Source organism: Pongo pygmaeus, chromosome 6 (genome assembly GCF_028885625.2).
Source record: "Pongo pygmaeus isolate AG05252 chromosome 6, NHGRI_mPonPyg2-v2.0_pri, whole genome shotgun sequence".
Lineage (NCBI taxonomy): Eukaryota > Metazoa > Chordata > Mammalia > Primates > Hominidae > Pongo > Pongo pygmaeus.
The window spans coordinates 157,346,549-157,364,336 of record NC_072379.2 but is presented as its reverse complement, the minus strand read 5'-3'; the positions used below and the strand labels follow the sequence as shown (position 1 = coordinate 157,364,336).

The following is a 17,788-nucleotide window of genomic DNA, read 5'->3' as shown; positions in this document are numbered from 1 at the left end:
CCCAGCTGCTCAGGAGGCTGAGGCAGGAGAATCACTTGAACCCAGAAGGCGGAGGTTGCAGTGAGCCAAGATCGTGTCATTGCACTCCAGCATGGGTGACAGAGCGAGACTATGTCTTAAAAAAATGTGTATATATATATATATATATATATATATATATATATGAAGGATAATAAGGTAAAGTAAATAATAGTAATAATAGTAGTAGTCATAGCCATTAACACTTCCGTGCCAGATACTATTATTATTATCCTTGTTTTACAGATGACTTAAATAATGTGCTGAAGCAAAGGTCACTAAGCTTGTAGCATTGGTGATAGTTTAAACCCAGGCAGCTTCAGAGCCAGTTCCTTTTCCTTGGGGACCTCAAACCATGAAAGAGCCAGTCAGCATGAGAATACTTTTCTTTACTGCCCATGTTCCCAACTCTCAGGCCCTCTTGGTTATGGGATGGTCACCTCACCTTGGTGAGAAACACCGCAGCGTCTGCAATCATCTATTGAGTAGCCGGAGTGGCTTGCAAAAACCGATGTTTGCTATTATTTCTACAGGCTCTGTTGTTTGTGCTAACTACTGAAATATTCTTTTTCCTCTTCACCTTAATTTGATTCAGAACATAAACCAAAAATAGATTGTTTATCCAAGTCTACTGCACAGATCACACTCTGCTGTGATTGTGTAATGCACTGAACCTAGTCAGTCCTGCACCTGGAGCTTCCAACTCAACTTTAATTAAAGGCCCTTTGTGTGGAAGCTCCAGGTTACTGCATTCATAGCAATGAGGGGAGAGCCACTTGCAGGCACATAACGAGGGATTTGGACACAGATCCCCACCCCCCAGCATGGTGGCTGACCAGGTGTTCAGAGACAGCCTTTGCAAGAGGGAGTGCAGGCTGAGCTAGAGATTGACACTTACACCCAATTTGTGGGAAATTGCTGGAGGGGCTGTTTGTTGTGGTGGCATTCACTGTCTCTCGCTCGCTCGCTCTCGCTCTTTCTCATGCTCTTGCTCTCTCACATATTCTCTTTCTTAAGGGAAGAATAGTTGATTTCAGCTAGTCCTTGGACAAATTTAAACAATTTGGATGATAGCTATAGTCACATCACTTTAGAAATAATAATTAAAATATCTTAAAGATAATGGCTGGGCACAGTGGCTCATGACCATAATCCCAGCACTTTGGGAGGCTGAGGCAGGCTCATCACTTGAGGTCAGGAGTTCGAGACCAGCCTGGCCAACATGGTGAAACCCCATCTCTACTAAAAATACAAAAATTAGCAGGGCGTGGTGATGGGCACCTGTAATCCCAGCTACTCAGGAGGCTGAAGTAGGAGAGTCGCTTGAACCCCAGAGGTGGAGGTTGCAGTGAGCCGAGATGTGCCACTGCACTCCAGCCCGGGCAACAGTGAGAGACTCCGTCTCAAAAGAAAAAAAAAATCTTAGAGATAATGTCCGATTTCCTTTTTTGACAGAAGAAAATTGAGTCTCTAGGGGTCAAGTAATTTACCCAAGTTCATATATGAGAACTGAAATTAGAACCTAATTCAACCTGGCCAGGTGCAGTGGCTCACGCCTGTAATCCCAGCACTTTGGAAGGCTGAGGCAGGCGGATCACTTGAGGCCAGGAGTTCGAGACCAGCCTGGCCAACATAGTAAAACCCCATTTCTACTAAAACACACACACACACACACACACACACAAGCAGCCAGGTATGGTGGTGTGTTCCTGTGGTCCCAGCTACTTGGGAGGCAGAGACATAAGAACTGCATGAACCAAGGAGGTAGAGGTTGCAGTGAGCTGAGATTGCGCCACTTCACTCCAGCCTGGGTGAAAGAGGGAGACTCTGTCTCAAAAAAACCCACAAAACACAAACAACCCCAACCTATATCAACCCACTTCCCAACTCCCAGGTTGCTACTCAAAAATCTAACCCAGAGGATGAACCTGAATATTTTCGGAAATAGCCAGACTCAGGAGCTGGACTCCCTTACCTTACTGTCAGTGATGGCTGTACACGCTTAGCTAGTGCCGAGGTGTCCACCTCCACTGACACGACACTGATCATGTGCCCCAAGGAGGTGCAAGTAGAAAATATGAACGGATGGGATTTAAACTGGGGTGTCCACACACCCATGCACGCCTCCAGGGAGCTCAGCGTGTGTGTCCAGGATTCGAAAGTCTCTAAGCTGGAAATTATTCATACTCAGCTTATCCATGACATTTTGATGAAGCCCAAGTCAGAAGTAGAATGTGGGGACTTTTCACATTTTCACAGCTGCCCTAGAGGTGAGGACAGCTGGGCCTTGGTTTATCTAGTGACACAAAGTGTGATGAGGACATGTCCTCTTAGAGAATTTTACTAAATGAGTGAGGAGAAAATATAGACAGAAATCCCATGAAAGACTGTTAGCCAGGGCATTCATTAGTAAATGATGTGATAGGTAATTATCGAACAAGAGACCCTGGCATCTTCCCTGCTGCAGAACATTGCAGTTAAAAGAGCAGGCAGCAAACATGTTTCAAGTCATCAGTAAAGAAGTTGGAATGAAGACCTCCAGACAAGGCACTTGAGGCCTCTGCTGAGGGTTGTTGAAAGAGAGATTCAGCTATTGGGGAGCAGCTTTTCAGGCTTAAAATAAAGACCAGTGCAGCCAAAAAATACAAACAGACATTTCTTCAGAGAAGATGTAGGAGTGGTCAATAAGGGCACACAAAGATGCAGCATCATTAGCCACCAGGGAGGCGCCACCGAGCCTCATGAATGTGTCTGGGAGCAGCTCCTCTCATTGCTGTGAGTGCAGTAACTCCGAGCTGCCGTGCAAAGGACCTTTAGTTAAAGCTGAGTTGGAGGCTCCAGGTGCAGGACATACTAGGCTCAGTGCATTGTGCAAGTGACACAGCACGGTATTGCTTTCCAACTGCTAGGACAACCATAGTAAAAACAGAAGGAAAGTAGCAAGTGTTGGCAAAGATGCAGAGGAACTGGCATCTGCATCCATTACTGGTGAGATTGTTTGTGGTGCTGCTGTGCTGGAAAACAGCTTGGGAATTCCTCAGTCAGTTAAATGTCGAGTTACCATGTAATATCCTCGAATAAACCCAAGAGAATTGAAAACACATTTATACACAGACTCATAAATGGATACTCATAGCAGCGTTATTCAAAATAGCCAAAAGGTAGAAAAAAGCAAATGTCCGTCAACTGATAGCTGAATTTTTAAAATGTGGGATATACATGCAGTGGGATAGTACTTGCCTTAAAGAGGAAGGATGTCCTGGCCCACGCCCCAGCATCAGCATGGGTGCACCTGAGGACATTATGCTTAGGGAAATGAGCCAGGCACAGATGCCACACACAGTGTGATTCCATTTACACCAAACGTCCAGAAGAGACTCATCCATAGAGACTGAAAGCAAATGAGCAGTGTCAGGGTGGGAGGGAGGAATGGGAACACTGGAAAGTCTCTTTTTGGGTGATGCAGATGTTCTGGACTTAGTGGTGATGTTTCACAACTCTGAATACACTAAAAGCTGCTGATGTGGGTGAATTATCTCCATAAAGCTGTTATTAAAAATAATGCAGGAACAAATATGAAATAGGGACCTGGGTTGGTCAGTGTGAAAATGAGAGTCCTGTTTTGGCTTTACATTTCAGAATGTCCAGGGCTGTTTAGGACCTTGAACCTGAGACTGAAGGGCATCTTGGTACCCCCAGGGCTGTTTAGGACCTTGAAAACTGAGACTGAAGGGCATCTCGGTGCCCCCAGCTGATGATGGGGAAATGTGACTCTTGCTCTGTTTTGCTCTCCTTTCCTCCAGGATGACGACCGCTTCTCCGAGAGCATCCTGACCTACGTGGCCCACACGTCTGCGTTGACCTACCCTCCCGGGCCCCGGGCCCAGCTCCGTGAGGACCTCCTGCCGCAGACCCTTGGCCAGCTCCAGCCAGACGAGCTCAGCCCTAAGGTGGACAGCGGTGTGGACAGACACCATCTGATGGCAGCCCTCGGTGCCTATGCTGCCCAGAGGCCCCCAGCTCCCCCTGGGGAGGGCAGCCTGGAGCCACAGTACCTTCTGCGTGCACCCTCAAGAATGCCCAGGCCCTTGCTGGCACCAGCCACCCCCCAGAAGTGGCCTTCACTTCTGGGAGACCCCGAAGACCCCTCCAGCACAGGCGATGGTGAGCCAGCTCCGCTTGGTGTTGTTTGCTGACTGTCCTCTGTCCAGCCCCTCCCAGTGACAGACACACCATGCTCTTCCCCCACGTGGGGTCTGCACACTGCACTCCCCCGAGGACGCGCGGCAGGAATGGGGCACCATGTAGGGAAGGGTCCCTTCGGTCCTCATACCCTCTCTGTGCTGGGAAGGAGTATGTGGTCATTTCATGACCTGGGAACGCAGTGGCTGGTGAGAGGCGGGAGGTGATCCTGAGAGCGGGATGGAGAAGGTGCTGCTGAGGGTGTGAGGACAGTGAACACAGCGGCCAGTGGAAGGGGAGGTGATCCTGAGGGTGTGAGGACAAGGAACGCGGTGGCCAGGGGGAGGAGGAGATGATCCTGAGGGTCTGGGGACAGTGCGTGTTCCCTTCTCACTTCTTGTTCATCCCTTCCCCAGATTTTATGATTTCACAATTTTACTACTGAAGCTGATGGATGGGGTGGGCAACATGGCTTGCAGGACAGGTCTGGCCCACAGCTTGTGTCATCCATATCTGTTTTGGAAAATTGACTCTGAACACGTTAAGTCCAGTGTCCTTTGTCGCTGAACTCACCTCTCCCTGTGGCCCAGCATGTGGCCGTAGCCCATATTTATGGCGGTTTGCCACATCCTCCGAAGCCCCCTGTCTGGATTTCATGCTGCTCACCATGCACTAGGTGAACAGTGTCGGCCTCAAGGTGACTGCTGTGCCAAGACCGTGGCTTCCGGTGTCGCTACCTGAGTTAACCCACGTCAGGGCGGGCCCAGGGGAGAAGGGCGTTTGCGAGTTCCTGCAACTCTGTGATATAGAGAAGGTTCCGACCCATTCATTTCCCAACAGCCTTTTCCCAAGACCATCCTGCAGTGGGTTCTGATAAAACATGACTTCCCTTTTGGAGATAACAAATACTAAAATTTCACAAACATTGCCTGAGCATCACGTTATGTGAGCCCTCTCTGCTCCTTAAGTGAAAGCTGAATGGGAGCCGCTGAGAGCGAGCATCAGCTTCTCCGCTGTCTGCAGCCGGGAGCTCTCCTGCCCTCGCTCTTTCTTTGTTCATGCAGCCGTTATGGCAGTTTTTAAATAGAAGGAATGTGAAATTGCAATTAGAGGGAAGGACGTGTGACCATTACCAGTGCTTTCTCCTTGTTCCTGTCTTGGAGGAGAAGGACGGCGGAGGAGGCCGATGCTGCACTTGAGTGAGTGCTGCTGGAGCGTTGATGGTGCTGTTTGCTATGGGAGCTGCCCGCCTGGAGTGGCCACTTTCCCTCCAGCACCTCTCCCTCTGGGGCGACGTCTCCTCTGTTCTAAGCCATGCTCTACTCCGAGAAACCCCTTTTCTTGATGGTCCTGCCTCCTGCACTTTCGTGGGTACTAGACACCATCGGGGTCTTCACTGCCTCCTGCACTTTCGTGGGTACTAGACACCATCGGGGGTCTTCACTGCCTCTTGTGGGTACTAGGCACCATCGGGGGTCTTCACTGCTTCCTGCGCTGTCTGTGTACTAGACATCATCAGGGGTCTTCACTGCCTCCTGTGCTTTCATAGGTACTGGACGCTATCAGGGGGTCTTCACTGCTTCTTGTAGGTACTAGGCACCATCGGAGGTCTTCACTACCTCCTGTGCTCTCTGTGTACTAGACATCATCAGGGGTCTTCACTGCCTCCTGCGCTCTTTGTGTACTAGACACCATTGGGGGTCTTCACTGCCTCCTGCGCTCTCGTGGGTAATGGGCGCTATCAGGGGGTCTTCACTTGCGACCTTGGGTCCGTGTAGCTGCTGAGCTTCCTGTTCTCCTCCAGCTCAGTGTGGCCTCAGCCCTTGGCCACAGGCGGTGAATACATGGCTGAAGTGGCCTTCAGCTTCTCATCTCAGCCTTCCGTGCCCCTCCCCGGCACTGGCTGCCCCTCTACCTGCATTTTCCCACCTCTGTACTCTTTCTAGGGGGTCACGTTGGGTCGCCCTCTTCCTTCTCTAACCTCCCTTTTCTCTCTCCTATCCCATCTCCCACAGCTTAAAAAGCCCCATTCACCTCTGTCTTCATTACTGGGAACAGAAAGCAATAAACATCCTCGCCCCCATCACAGGGAGGGAAACCCAGCTGGAGAGCCGGGTGAGGGTGAGCTCACAGAGAGAATAGGACGCATTCCTGCTCTGCGTGCCTTCCCTACGTGCGCGCTCCCGCTCTGCGAGCCCTCCCTACGCGCGCGCTCCCGCTCTGCGAGCCCTCCCTACGCGCGCGCGCTCCTGCTCTGTGTGTCCTTCCTACGCGCGCTCCTGCTCTGCGTGCCCTTCTTACGCGCCACTCTTGCTCTGCGTGCCCTTCCTACGCGCGCGCTCCTGCTCTGTGAGCCTTTCCTACGCGCGCGCTCCTGCTCTGTGTGCCTTTCCTACGCTCGCGCTCCTGCTCTGCGAGCCCTTCCTGCGCGCGCGCTCCTGCTCTGCGAGCCCTTCCTGCGCGCGCGCTCCTGGTCTGCGAGCCCATCCTACGCGCGCGCTCCTGCTCTGCGAGCCCTTTCTACGCGCGCGCTCCTGTTCTGTGTGCCTTTCTTACCTACCCGGGGAGCTTCACCTCCCTGCCTTGGCGCCTTCTCGTTCCTCCCACACCCCAGCGTGTGGATCTTCAGAACAAGCGTCCTGACCGTGCTCTCTCCACTCTCCCGTGATCCCTACGAGTTACACAATGTGCCTGGCATTCTTCCTGAGCTACCCTGCAATGCTGGTGATATTCTGATAAAAACTGTCTTCCTAACTGCACTGTGTGCTTTAGAAAAGCCTCATGTAGAATGGCAAATAGGAAATACGCAGAGAGAATTGAGAACCCCATGCAGGTATCACCTACGAAATACACAGAGAATATTGATCACCTATGAAATATGCAGAGAGAATTGAGAACCCCGTACAGGCGTCACCTACGAAATATACAGAGAATATTGAGAACCCCTTACAGGTGTCACCTATGAAACAGAGAGAATTGAGAACCCGGTACAGGCATCACCTATGAAATACACAGAGAATATTGATCACCTATAAAATAAGCAGAGAGAATTGAGAACCTCATACGGGCGTCACCTAAGAAGAATACAGAGAATATTGAGAACCCTGTACAGGCGTCACCTATGAAATATACGGAGAATATTTAGAACCCCATACAGGCGTCACCTATGAAATACACAGAGAATATTGATCACCTATGAAATAAGAAGAGAGAATTGAGAACCCCGTACAGGTATCACCTATGAAACACGCAGAGAATATTGAGAACCCCATACAGGCGTCACCTATGAAACACGCAGAGAATATTGAGAACCCAGTACAGGCGTCACCTATGAAACACGCAGAGAATATTGAGAACCCCGTGCAGGCGTCACCTATGAAACACGCAGAGAATATTGAGAACCCTGTACAGGAGTCACCTATGAAATAGAGAGGATTGAGAACCCCGTGCAGGTATCACCTATGAAACACACAGAGAATATTGAGAACCCCGTACAGGCGTCACCTATGAAATAGAATTGAGAACGCGGTGCAGGCATCACCTATGAAATATAAAGAGAATATTGAGAACCCCGTACAGGTATCACCTATGAAACATGCAGAGAATATTGAGAACCCCATACAGGCGTCACCTATGAAACACGCAGAGAATATTGAGAACCCCGTGCAGGCGTCACCTATGAAACACGCAGAGAATATTGAGAACCCTGTACAGGAGTCACCTATGAAATAGAGAGAATTGAGAACCCCGTGCAGGCATCACCTATGAAATATAAAGAGAATATTGAGAACCCCGTACAGGCATCACCTGTCGCCCTCAAGTGGTGACTCTCAGGCTTTCCTGATGCTCCTCTGCGCCCACTACAGCCCCCTGCTCTGCCCTGGGATGATTCTAAAGCAAATCCAGACATCGAATGATTTCTCAAGATGAGAGGCCCTAGCTAGTTAGACATTCTCAACACACAAAGCAACTGCACCCGAGCAGGAAGGGAGGACCCTGCGATAATGCCAGGGAACAGAAAACTTCTATACAGGTCAGAGAACAGGGCCACCCTCCTGTCGCACGGTCGGGTCCAACATGAGACCCTTGCTGTTTAGTCTTCAGAGAGTGGGAGAGAAGACCCACGCGTACCTGCTCCCAAAGAAGCAGTCAATCAACGAGGCTGCGGGATGAACGCATATGACAAAAGTTCACCTGGTAAAAGCTTTAAAAAGAGACCCTCTTCCTTCACTTATTCATAATTCACATCCGGTCTCCTTTCAAAGAGCTTTAAAGCGGGTTCAGTGGAAGGCCTATCTAAGGTGGGGTGACGGGGAGGACAACAGGTGACGTGCAGTGGCCGGTGAAGGAATTTGGGGCTCATCCAGTTCAGCGTCTCCAGTTTCCCCGCTCGAGACCTGGCAACCACGGACCTTGTTGCTGTCTCCATAGTTTGCCTTTTCCTGAATGTCCTGGAGTTGGAACCTTACAATATGTGGCCTTTTCAGATGGGTCACATGCCTTGAAGATTCCCCCATCCTTTCGTGGCTTGATGGCTCATTTCTCTTTAGTGCTGAATAGTGTTGTATTATTACACTATAATCCATAACACTCCATTGTATAGATGGGCCACAGTGTATTCGCCTACTGAGGAACATCTTGGTTGCTTCCATGTATTGGCGATTATTCATAAAGCTGCCATAAGCACCCTCATGCAGGTTTTTGTGTGGGTATAAGTCTTTAACTTCTACTGGTAAGTACCAAGGAGTGTTATCATTGGATCACATAGTAAGAGACTGTTTGGTTTTGGAAGCAGCCACCAAACTGTCTTCCCCAGTGGCTGTGGCATTCTGCATTCTGCGTGTCACCAGCGGTGAACGAGCTGCTGTTGCTCCACATCCTCGCCTGCATTGGGTGTTGTCGGTGTTCTGGGTTCCGGCCCTTCTGAGAGGTGTGTGGTGGTGTCTCATTGTTGTTTTCACTCACATTTCCCTGATGATGGAGGAAGCAGAGTGTCTTCATATGCTTGTTTTCCTCTGTGTATCTTCTGTGGTGAGGTGTCTGTGGTGGTCTCTGGGCCATGTTTTAATTAGGCTGCTTGTTTTCTTATTGTTGAGTTTGTAAAGTTCTTGAATATTTTAGATATTGGTCCTTTATCAGATATCAGATATGTCTTTTGTAAACATTTTCTCCCAGTCTGTGGTTTGTCTTTTCATTCTCTTGACAGCGTCTTTTGCAGAGCATTAATTTTTTTTTTATTGAAGTCTAGCTTACCAATTATTTTATTCATGGATTTTGCCTTTGGTGTTGGATTTTAAAAAGTCATCACCAAACCCAAGGTCATCCAGAGTTTCTCCTCTCTTACCTTTAAGGAGTTTTATGGTTTTTCATTTTATAATGAGGTCTGTGACCCATTCTGAGTTAGTTGTGAAGGGTGTAAGGTCTGCATTTGGAATTGTTTCTGTACATGTGGACGTCCAGTTGTCCAGCACCATTTATTAAGAGGCGATCCTTTCTCCATAACATCACCTTTGCTCCTTTTCAAAGCTCGGCTGACCTCATGTATGTGGACCCATGTCTGGGCTCTCTGTTCTGTTTCATTGATCTGTTTGTCTGTGTCTTCAACCCCACCCTGCCTGGATTCCTGTGGAGTTGGAGTGAGTCGTAACGATGGGTGTACTGCGTCCTAATGATGGGTGGTGTTGTCCTCCACCTTTGTTCTTCTTCAGTATCATGTTGGCTGTTCTGGGTCACTCGCCTCTCCATATAAACTTTAGAATAAATTTGCTTGTATCCAAAAAATGACTTGCTAGGATTTTGACTGGGATTTCATTAAATCCATAGATCAAGTTGGAGAACTGACATGCTGACAATATTGAGTCTTTGGGAGCCATTCATAATCCTGAAAGACACAATCCTGAATGCCATAATTCTGAATGTTAAGATCCTGAAATATCAAAATCCCTAAGGTCCCTAAAATCCTGAAAATCACAGTCTCAAAATATCAAAATCCCAAAAATGTAATTCTGGAAAAAATTGTTTAAGAGACATTTGTTTACATTTTTAAAAGGGAATTTATTTGTAAAACATATAAAATCATGACAAAACACTTCATAGGCCATTTTACACAATAAAATAAGCGATAATAACATTCATATTTTTGCAGGCATAAGCCCTCAGATACCTTGACAACAGTTGCATGGGCATCGCCATTATGAGCAGATGAACCGTGTTCATGAAGACATAGGTCAGAAAGGGAGATGTATAAAAGCATGTCACTCTGCTTGGTAATTGTGTGCACCCAGCTGTATAACTGCAGGCATCTGAAATACCCTGATGAACAACCTAAGGCTTTTGACGAGATCAGTCAAAAACCCTGATGGGTCACTGCTGCATAAACAGTCGAAGAGCTGAGATCTCAAGAAATTGTATCTTTCGCAAATGCAGATGTACAAAAAGGACATTCTTCATTTATTGAGGAAGTTGCAGTGTTTTTGCATTGAGAACCAGGGAAGCTGATGGTGTAACTCTCAGTCTGAAGACCCAGGGATGACTGATGTGAGTCCTGGAGTCTGAAGGCTGGCAAACCTGGAGCTCTGATGTCCAGGGCAGCAGAAGGAAAGTCTGCCCCAGCACTCAGAGGGAGCCTAATTCACCCTCTGTGTTTGTTCTCTCTGGGCCCCAGCTGTTTGGACGCTGCCCGCCCACCAACACTGAGGCAGACCTTCCCCCAGCCCTCTCAGACTCCACCCCAGTCTCCCTGGTGAAACCTCCCAGAAACACCCAAAATGAAGCTTTACTGGATTTCTAGGTATTCCTTAACCCAGTCAAGTTGACACTGAAAACTCAGTCTACAGTTTCACCCCTTGTCAACTTGGCACTCACACACAACTCCTTAAATTATGCTTAATTTCCAAATAAAGACAATAACAAGGTAATAGCGCCACTCAGCAGGATGCAACTCTCCTGTGATTATGATTTAGGGGATTTTAAACATTAGCAACACTAGACTTTTGGGATTTAGACTCTATTTAGAGATTTTGATATTCAGATATTTGGGGATTTCACTATTTGGGATTATGGCAATTGGGACTGTATGTTTTGAGATTATGATCCAAACCCATGTCCTGCTAGCCATAAGCATATGATATTTATACGCTGCTTCTCCATTTCTTTACTTCTGCTTTCTTTCATCAGTGCTGTAATTTTTTTTCATATATATACGGTACTTGTGTAATGCCATTCTTTCAGCCAAGACTCTGATGACAGTGAAAGCATTTTGGAAATCACTTTAGGAGATGCATCAGACACCGTTTTCTAAATGAACCAATGACAAATAATGTATGGGGTGTCCACTGTTGTAATCCTTGCTCATTGATCAAACACCAGCCACACTGAACAGGAAACAAAACCGGTAACCAACCTGTTAGAACCCTTTCATCATCTTGGTTCTGTGCCCTCCAGAGCCTGGATGGGAATTACAAGTCCCTAATTCACATCATGATGGCTGACTTTTGGTTCTGAATTTCACATTGCAACCTCATCCCAACATACCTGATACTTCTTCTATTCAGTCGTCTTATTATACTATCACTTGTATGGCCAAGGTAATTACGGGTCTCCACCCAGCCAGCCTCTGTCCTAAGATGGGGTCCGTGGTGTTCATGTGGGAAGTGCACTGGGAAACTCATGTGGAAGCTGGAAGAACTTGTTTCTGCCGCCGGCCGTGCAACTCTCCAGCCATGCAACGTTTCGCGTGGTTATTCCCAAGTTCACTCATTCATTCAGAAAGCACTTGCGAAGTCCCAGCCAATCACACGGGCTCCTGATTCTCCCGCGTTCACTCATTCATTCAGAAAGCACTTGCGAAGTCCCAGCCAATCACACGGGCTCCTGATTCTCCCGAGTTCACTCATTCATTCAGAAAGCACTTGCGAAGTCCTGGCCAATCACACAGGCTCCCAGTTCTCTCCCCTCATCCAAGATAAGCGTGTTCTGGTCCTTTTCTTCGAGCCTTCTGTGACCGTGAGGTCCTGTGTTGGCTGGTGGGGTGCCCACTTCCTTGTTGTGTTGGTGGTGGGAATCCCAGCCTGAAAACCCTCACAGAGAAGGGCGTGTTCCCTGCAGCCCAGTCTCAGGAGGGCACTGAACCAAAGCTTTGACTTTTCACGGTGACAGCAGTAGATTATAACACAGAAAAATCTGATGCCAATGCTTCTGTCATTTTGGAGAAAATATGCCCACACTTTTGGGGTCATTTTCACTTGAAGCACCTGCTGCCTTTTCATTTTTGAAGAAATTCATTCATATTTGAATGCATCCCAGTGCTGCTCAGTGCTCTAAACCCAAGCATGCCTCTTGGCTTAAAAAAAAAAATAGAAGAGAATTGGCCACCTAATCACTGGCACACAGAGGCTGCCTCTCACAGGCTGCTCCAGGAGGAAGCCACTGATAAATTCTTAATCTCGGATCCATGCCCCTGGCTGGAGTTCACGAGCACCCTCTAAAGCAGGAGGAGAAGGCACCTATGTTATCAAAGTGCCTTTCATCCTAGCGAAACAGTCCCGTGCTCAGTGTGCACTGCCTGAGGCCTTTCTTTCTGTGCATCAGCACACCGTGGAGTCAGCAGCAGCGCACTCTCTCCCAGGGGAGCAGGCGCAGGAGAGGGCACCCAGGGGTGCTGGTGGGGGGGTGTCACTCTGTGGCTTATATAGCCAGAATAGGGTTCCTCTCACTGCACCTTGAGGACACACCCACCTGCTCAGCAACCCTGACCTGGATGCGCCCAGTGCGGGGTGGCAGCGGCCGTGTGTGGCTGGCAGCCCCGGACCTGCACTGCTCAGCTCCACCCAGCTCATGTCTTCTCCCAGGGGGAGGCGGCTCCCCCACTTCTGCACCAGTGCAGAGTCACTGCTTTCAGATTTGGGAGAAGTAAGAGTCATAAACTGCCCCCATGTGAGAATCTCTTCCACGGTGTTTGGCTGATGTCCTTACAGACTCTGCTGAAATACCTCTGAGGTCACTGCTTTCCTGCCAGGTCCATGCTGCTGTAAGTCAGCTGCATTTGCTGGAAGGATTTTTACTTTGAGAATTTGGTTGAAATTTGCCTCTGTCTGACTGGGAATTGGTAGGGCACCTAAAGGCACCTCAATGCCACTGCCCAATCCCTGAGGTTTTCCTCCCACCACCTTCCACCATGGCTACAAGGGGGAGGCCTTCCAGAACCACATGGAACAGGGATGCTGTGTGAGCACAATGGGGAGGCCTTCCAGAGCCACATGGAACAGGGATGCTGTCCGCTGTGTAAACACAATGGGGAGGCCTTCCAGAACCACATGGAACAGGGATGCTGTGTGAGCACAATGGGGAGGCCTTCCAGAACCACATGGAACAGGGATGCTGTGTGAGCACAATGGGGAGGCCTTCCAGAGCCACATGGAACAGGGATGCTGTGTGAGCACAATGGGGAGGCCTTCCAGAACCACATGGAACAGGGATGCTGTGTGAGCACAATGGGGAGGCCTTCCAGAGCCACATGGAACGGGGGTGCTGTCCGCTGTGTAAGCATCCTTTGCATATGATGTCATCCTTCCTGTCACTTTTCCAAATCTCCCCAGTTCCCACCTGAACGCTGTTGGTTAATGGAGACCACTGATTACATGGTTACGCTTCCGCTCTGAGGGCACAGGGCAGGTGTAGGGAAGGTGCTGGGGGAGCCTTTCCCCTTCCCACAGGTGAGCGCGTCACAGGCTGGAACTGGGGGCTTGAAGCCCCAGGGCGTTCTATGCAGCAGTTGGTTTGCTTTGGGTCTGATGATGCCGAGCGTCTGACTGCAGCTGTGTGTTCACCTGCCCTCTCCACCGGCATTTCTAGAACTTTTCGAGGTAACTGTTCCCATTAAGAGGGCATTTCTACAGATGTCGGCTTAGCTCATTTAGCGAATGTGAGCAGCTCCAAAGTCCCAACCCTCCGACATCTGTAAAACATTTTCTCTTCTGGTCTTACCTGCCACCCAGTCCACGGCAAGCTGCGTTACCTGTCGTCCGTCAGTTCACGTTCTGAGTGTGCAAACTCACACTAACATGAACCTAAAGGAAGCAGTCTTTAGAAAGCCATTTGACTGCCAGTCCCCACACCCCACTGAAGTCATGTCATTAATGCCAGAGCTAATTTGATATATTTTTTTCTTCTTTGCCTCAGTATTGCATTCAATAGAGAAAGTGTTAGACTGGGTGAATGCTGAGCCCTGTGAGTGCAAAATATTGCGGCGTGACAGTGCAGGAGAAGCTTCATCCCAGGCTGCAGCATGGGCACTTTTCATTAGTCAGGGAGAGATGCACACTACTCAGCTGTGAGTCCTTACCCCCTCAAATTGGAAGCAGAATATATTTTACTACACTTGTGTTGTTTCCGGTGAAAATAGACAACATGCTGACATGTGATTATGTCAGTTTCTCCCTGTGGAAGCCCAAATGAGGAGAGAATGCAATAATGAGCTCCTACTGAATTTACCTGAATCCTCTGCAAATACCCAAGTTTTGGACTCTAGCAATTAAATGGGCTGTATGTCCTCTAAACCAAAGGAGCACAGTCCATTCCCCATGATGGTGGGTGATGGTGATGATGGTGTTGATGATGGCAATGATAGTGTTGATGATGATGGTGATGGTGATTATGGTGTTGATGGTGATGATAGTGCTGATGGTGATGGTGATGATGGCAATGATGATGGTGGTGATGATGGTGATGATAGTGTTGATGGTGATGGTGATGATGATGGTGATGATGGCGATGATGGTGATGATGTTGATGATGGTGATATACTGTTGATGGTGATGGTGATGATGGTGTTGATGGTGATAACAGTGCTGATGGTGATGGTGATGATGGTGTTGATGGTGATGATGGTGTTGATGGTGATGATAGTGCTGATGGTGATGGTGATGATGGCATTGGTGATGTTGGCGATGATGGTGGTGATGATGGTGATGATAGTGTTGATGGTGATGGTGGCGTTGGTGATAGCAATGATGATGGTGTTGATAGTGTTGATGGTGATGGTGATGATGGCATTGGTGATCGTGATGATAGTGTTGATGGTGATGATGGTGATGATGATGGTGTTGATGGTTATGATAGTGTTGATGGTGATGATGGTGTTGGTGATGATGGTGATGGTGATGATGGTGATGATAGTGCTGATGGTGATGGTGGCATTGGTGATGATAGTGATGGTGATGGTGATGGTGATGATGATGATGGTGATGATGGTGTTGGTGATGGTGGTTCTACTGATGGTGATGATGGGTGTTCAGATGTCGCTAACTGCGTACCTTCATATATACATGGTTGTAAAGGCACTTAGGAGCAAAAGCTGTTGTGTGTGATTCCCGTTATCTTTGTGAAATCAATGTTTTGGTGAGGTTATCTGCAGGCTGTTGCTGATTCTTTAAAGCTTGTACCATTTTGTTTGGAAGGCCCTACAATGACATATAATTTCAATAGGCCTGGCTGTGGCAGTTGAGAATGCAGAGTCATGTGAGCTGATCTCTTACTCCAGGCTTTACACATTTAATATCCTGACATTTTGTGTAATTGCCTTATGAGAGCCCACTTGGAGCACTAAAAGCTACTTAAAATGTCATTATAAACTGGCCAGATTGCAGAATTACGTGGTGCAGTTGATGGAACACGTTTCACTTTGATATTCTTGTTATCTGTGCTCTGTGCTGCAGCCCTTCTTCAAACCACCAGGGCTCACTGGATGCTGCAAAACATACTTCCTCATTTCTCTTCATCTTCAAATGGTGGGTAGTGGATGCTTCTGAGATAACTCAGCATGTTCATAAAATGCTGTGTGTGTGGTTTGTAGAGGTTGCATGGGAGGGGATTCCTAGTACACATTAACTGTTCTCCCATAAGCTGCCCAGCAACTTAGAATTTTCTCTTATATACTTATGATTTTTTTAAAGTTATTTTTCATAATGATAACCTAAAAAGTTTCTTTTTCAGATGAGGGGAAGTAGTTTTTGGAATTGTACTTTATTATTCCATTTTGAAGGTGGATGTTTCCTATTATAGTGATTCTAAGAGGCCCACTGAAAATGCCTTCTGTTCTCTGATCTTTACCATAAAGAACATGAAGTTTTATTTCAGGGCAGTTGTATTTCTGCTCTCCCATCCATTTAACAAGACTCGAACCAAAGGGAGTCAAAGGAAAAGCGATGCGTAGCAGCCATAAGAGAGAGTTTTTCTGAGTCGTTAAATGTTACAGCGGTGTTAGAAGAGGGGACACAACTTCCTGTCAACAAATACTGAGCATTAGCAGGTAGTAGACAACACACTTACTATATTTCATTTTCTCAACAACCCATTCGAGTGGGAGTTCTTGATTCAGTTTCACACAGAGGGCTCATGAGGCTGGAAGAGGCTGGATGGGGTTCCTTGAGTCCCAACTGTGGTGAATGGTGGAGTGGAGTTTGAGCCGGGTTTGGCTGACTCCAGAGAACACCTGTCTCTGCATTACGCTGCCTTTTCTGGACGGCTGTGAATCTTTTAGGGTTTCTGCCCTGACATGCCCTGCCTGTGACCAGCAGGACTCTCATCCCACCTGCACTGGCACAAGACCAAACATGGCAGTGTGGGTGCCTGCCGGGCTCCTGAGGGCCTCCCAGCCCAGCCCGGACCCCACACCTGGAACGAACCCTCCCATGGTTCCTACAGCGTGGCTGTGGGGCCACTATCCATTTAGGTCCATTTCTTTCTGTCCCCCCATGTCCATTCTGTCGGCCGGCCCTGCTGCACCTGCCTTCCGAGCACACCCAGGGTGCCCCCTCCTCCCCACCAGCCGGCTGCTCTCTGCCCCCCACCCCCCACCCCTCACCAGATCTGACCAGACCTGGCCTCCCCACCTGCCGGCTCCTCCCTGACCGCCCCCGCCCCCACCACCCCTCACCAGATCTGACCAGACCTGGCACCTGGCCTCCTGCCTCTGACCTTGTCTCAGGCTTGCAGAGTGGTTCTTGTAAATTTGTCAATCAGATGATATCCCACTGCTCAGAGCACACCACGGGCTTCTCATCACACTCAGTAAAAATCAAAGCTGTTTGTCTGGTCTGCAGACCCTGCATATCTGTGGCACCCCCACCCACCACTCCTCTCCCTCTGTGTCCTGTTGAAATGGGAAAAGTTCCCTTATTCCCCTCACAGGGCGTGCGATGGGGGAGTGGCTCGCTTCTTCAGTGCCCTGCTGCTCAAACCTCTAGGGGAGCATGCAGACGCGCAGGCTGTGGGCTCAGACCCCACAGCAGTGTCTAGGGGTGAATGTTTACAGCTCCTAAAGCCCCAGTGGGCATGTGTTACAGGGTCCTCTTTTGGTTTCGCTCCTTTAATTTTGCCGTCTTTAGGTAGCTTGTGTTAGTCAGCTCAATCAGACCCCTTCCGTATCACAAGGACAGAGGACTTTCTGAATGCTGGGTTCTTGCCTTGGTGTACTGGAAGAATCAGATCATATGTGGGCTTAGAGAGTAAGTGCAAGGTTGTTTTGAGTAGAAGTAGCTCTCAGCAGATGGGGGAGCCAGAAAGGAGATGATTTTCCCCTGGAGTCCGA

General features: G+C 48.5%; 1 protein-coding gene across 3 annotated transcripts in view; it reads left to right on the top strand.

Moving 5' to 3' along the window:
* PTPRN2 (protein tyrosine phosphatase receptor type N2) overlaps positions 1-17,788 on the top strand; it is a 1,025,817-nt gene that overhangs the window by 403,879 nt on the left and 604,150 nt on the right. For all 3 annotated transcript variants that reach the window (XM_054495208.1, XM_054495209.1, XM_054495207.1), the window contains one exon: positions 3,822-4,182. In XM_054495208.1, coding sequence (XP_054351183.1) covers positions 3,822-4,182 — 361 coding nt within the window. The remainder of the gene's footprint in view (positions 1-3,821; positions 4,183-17,788) is intronic.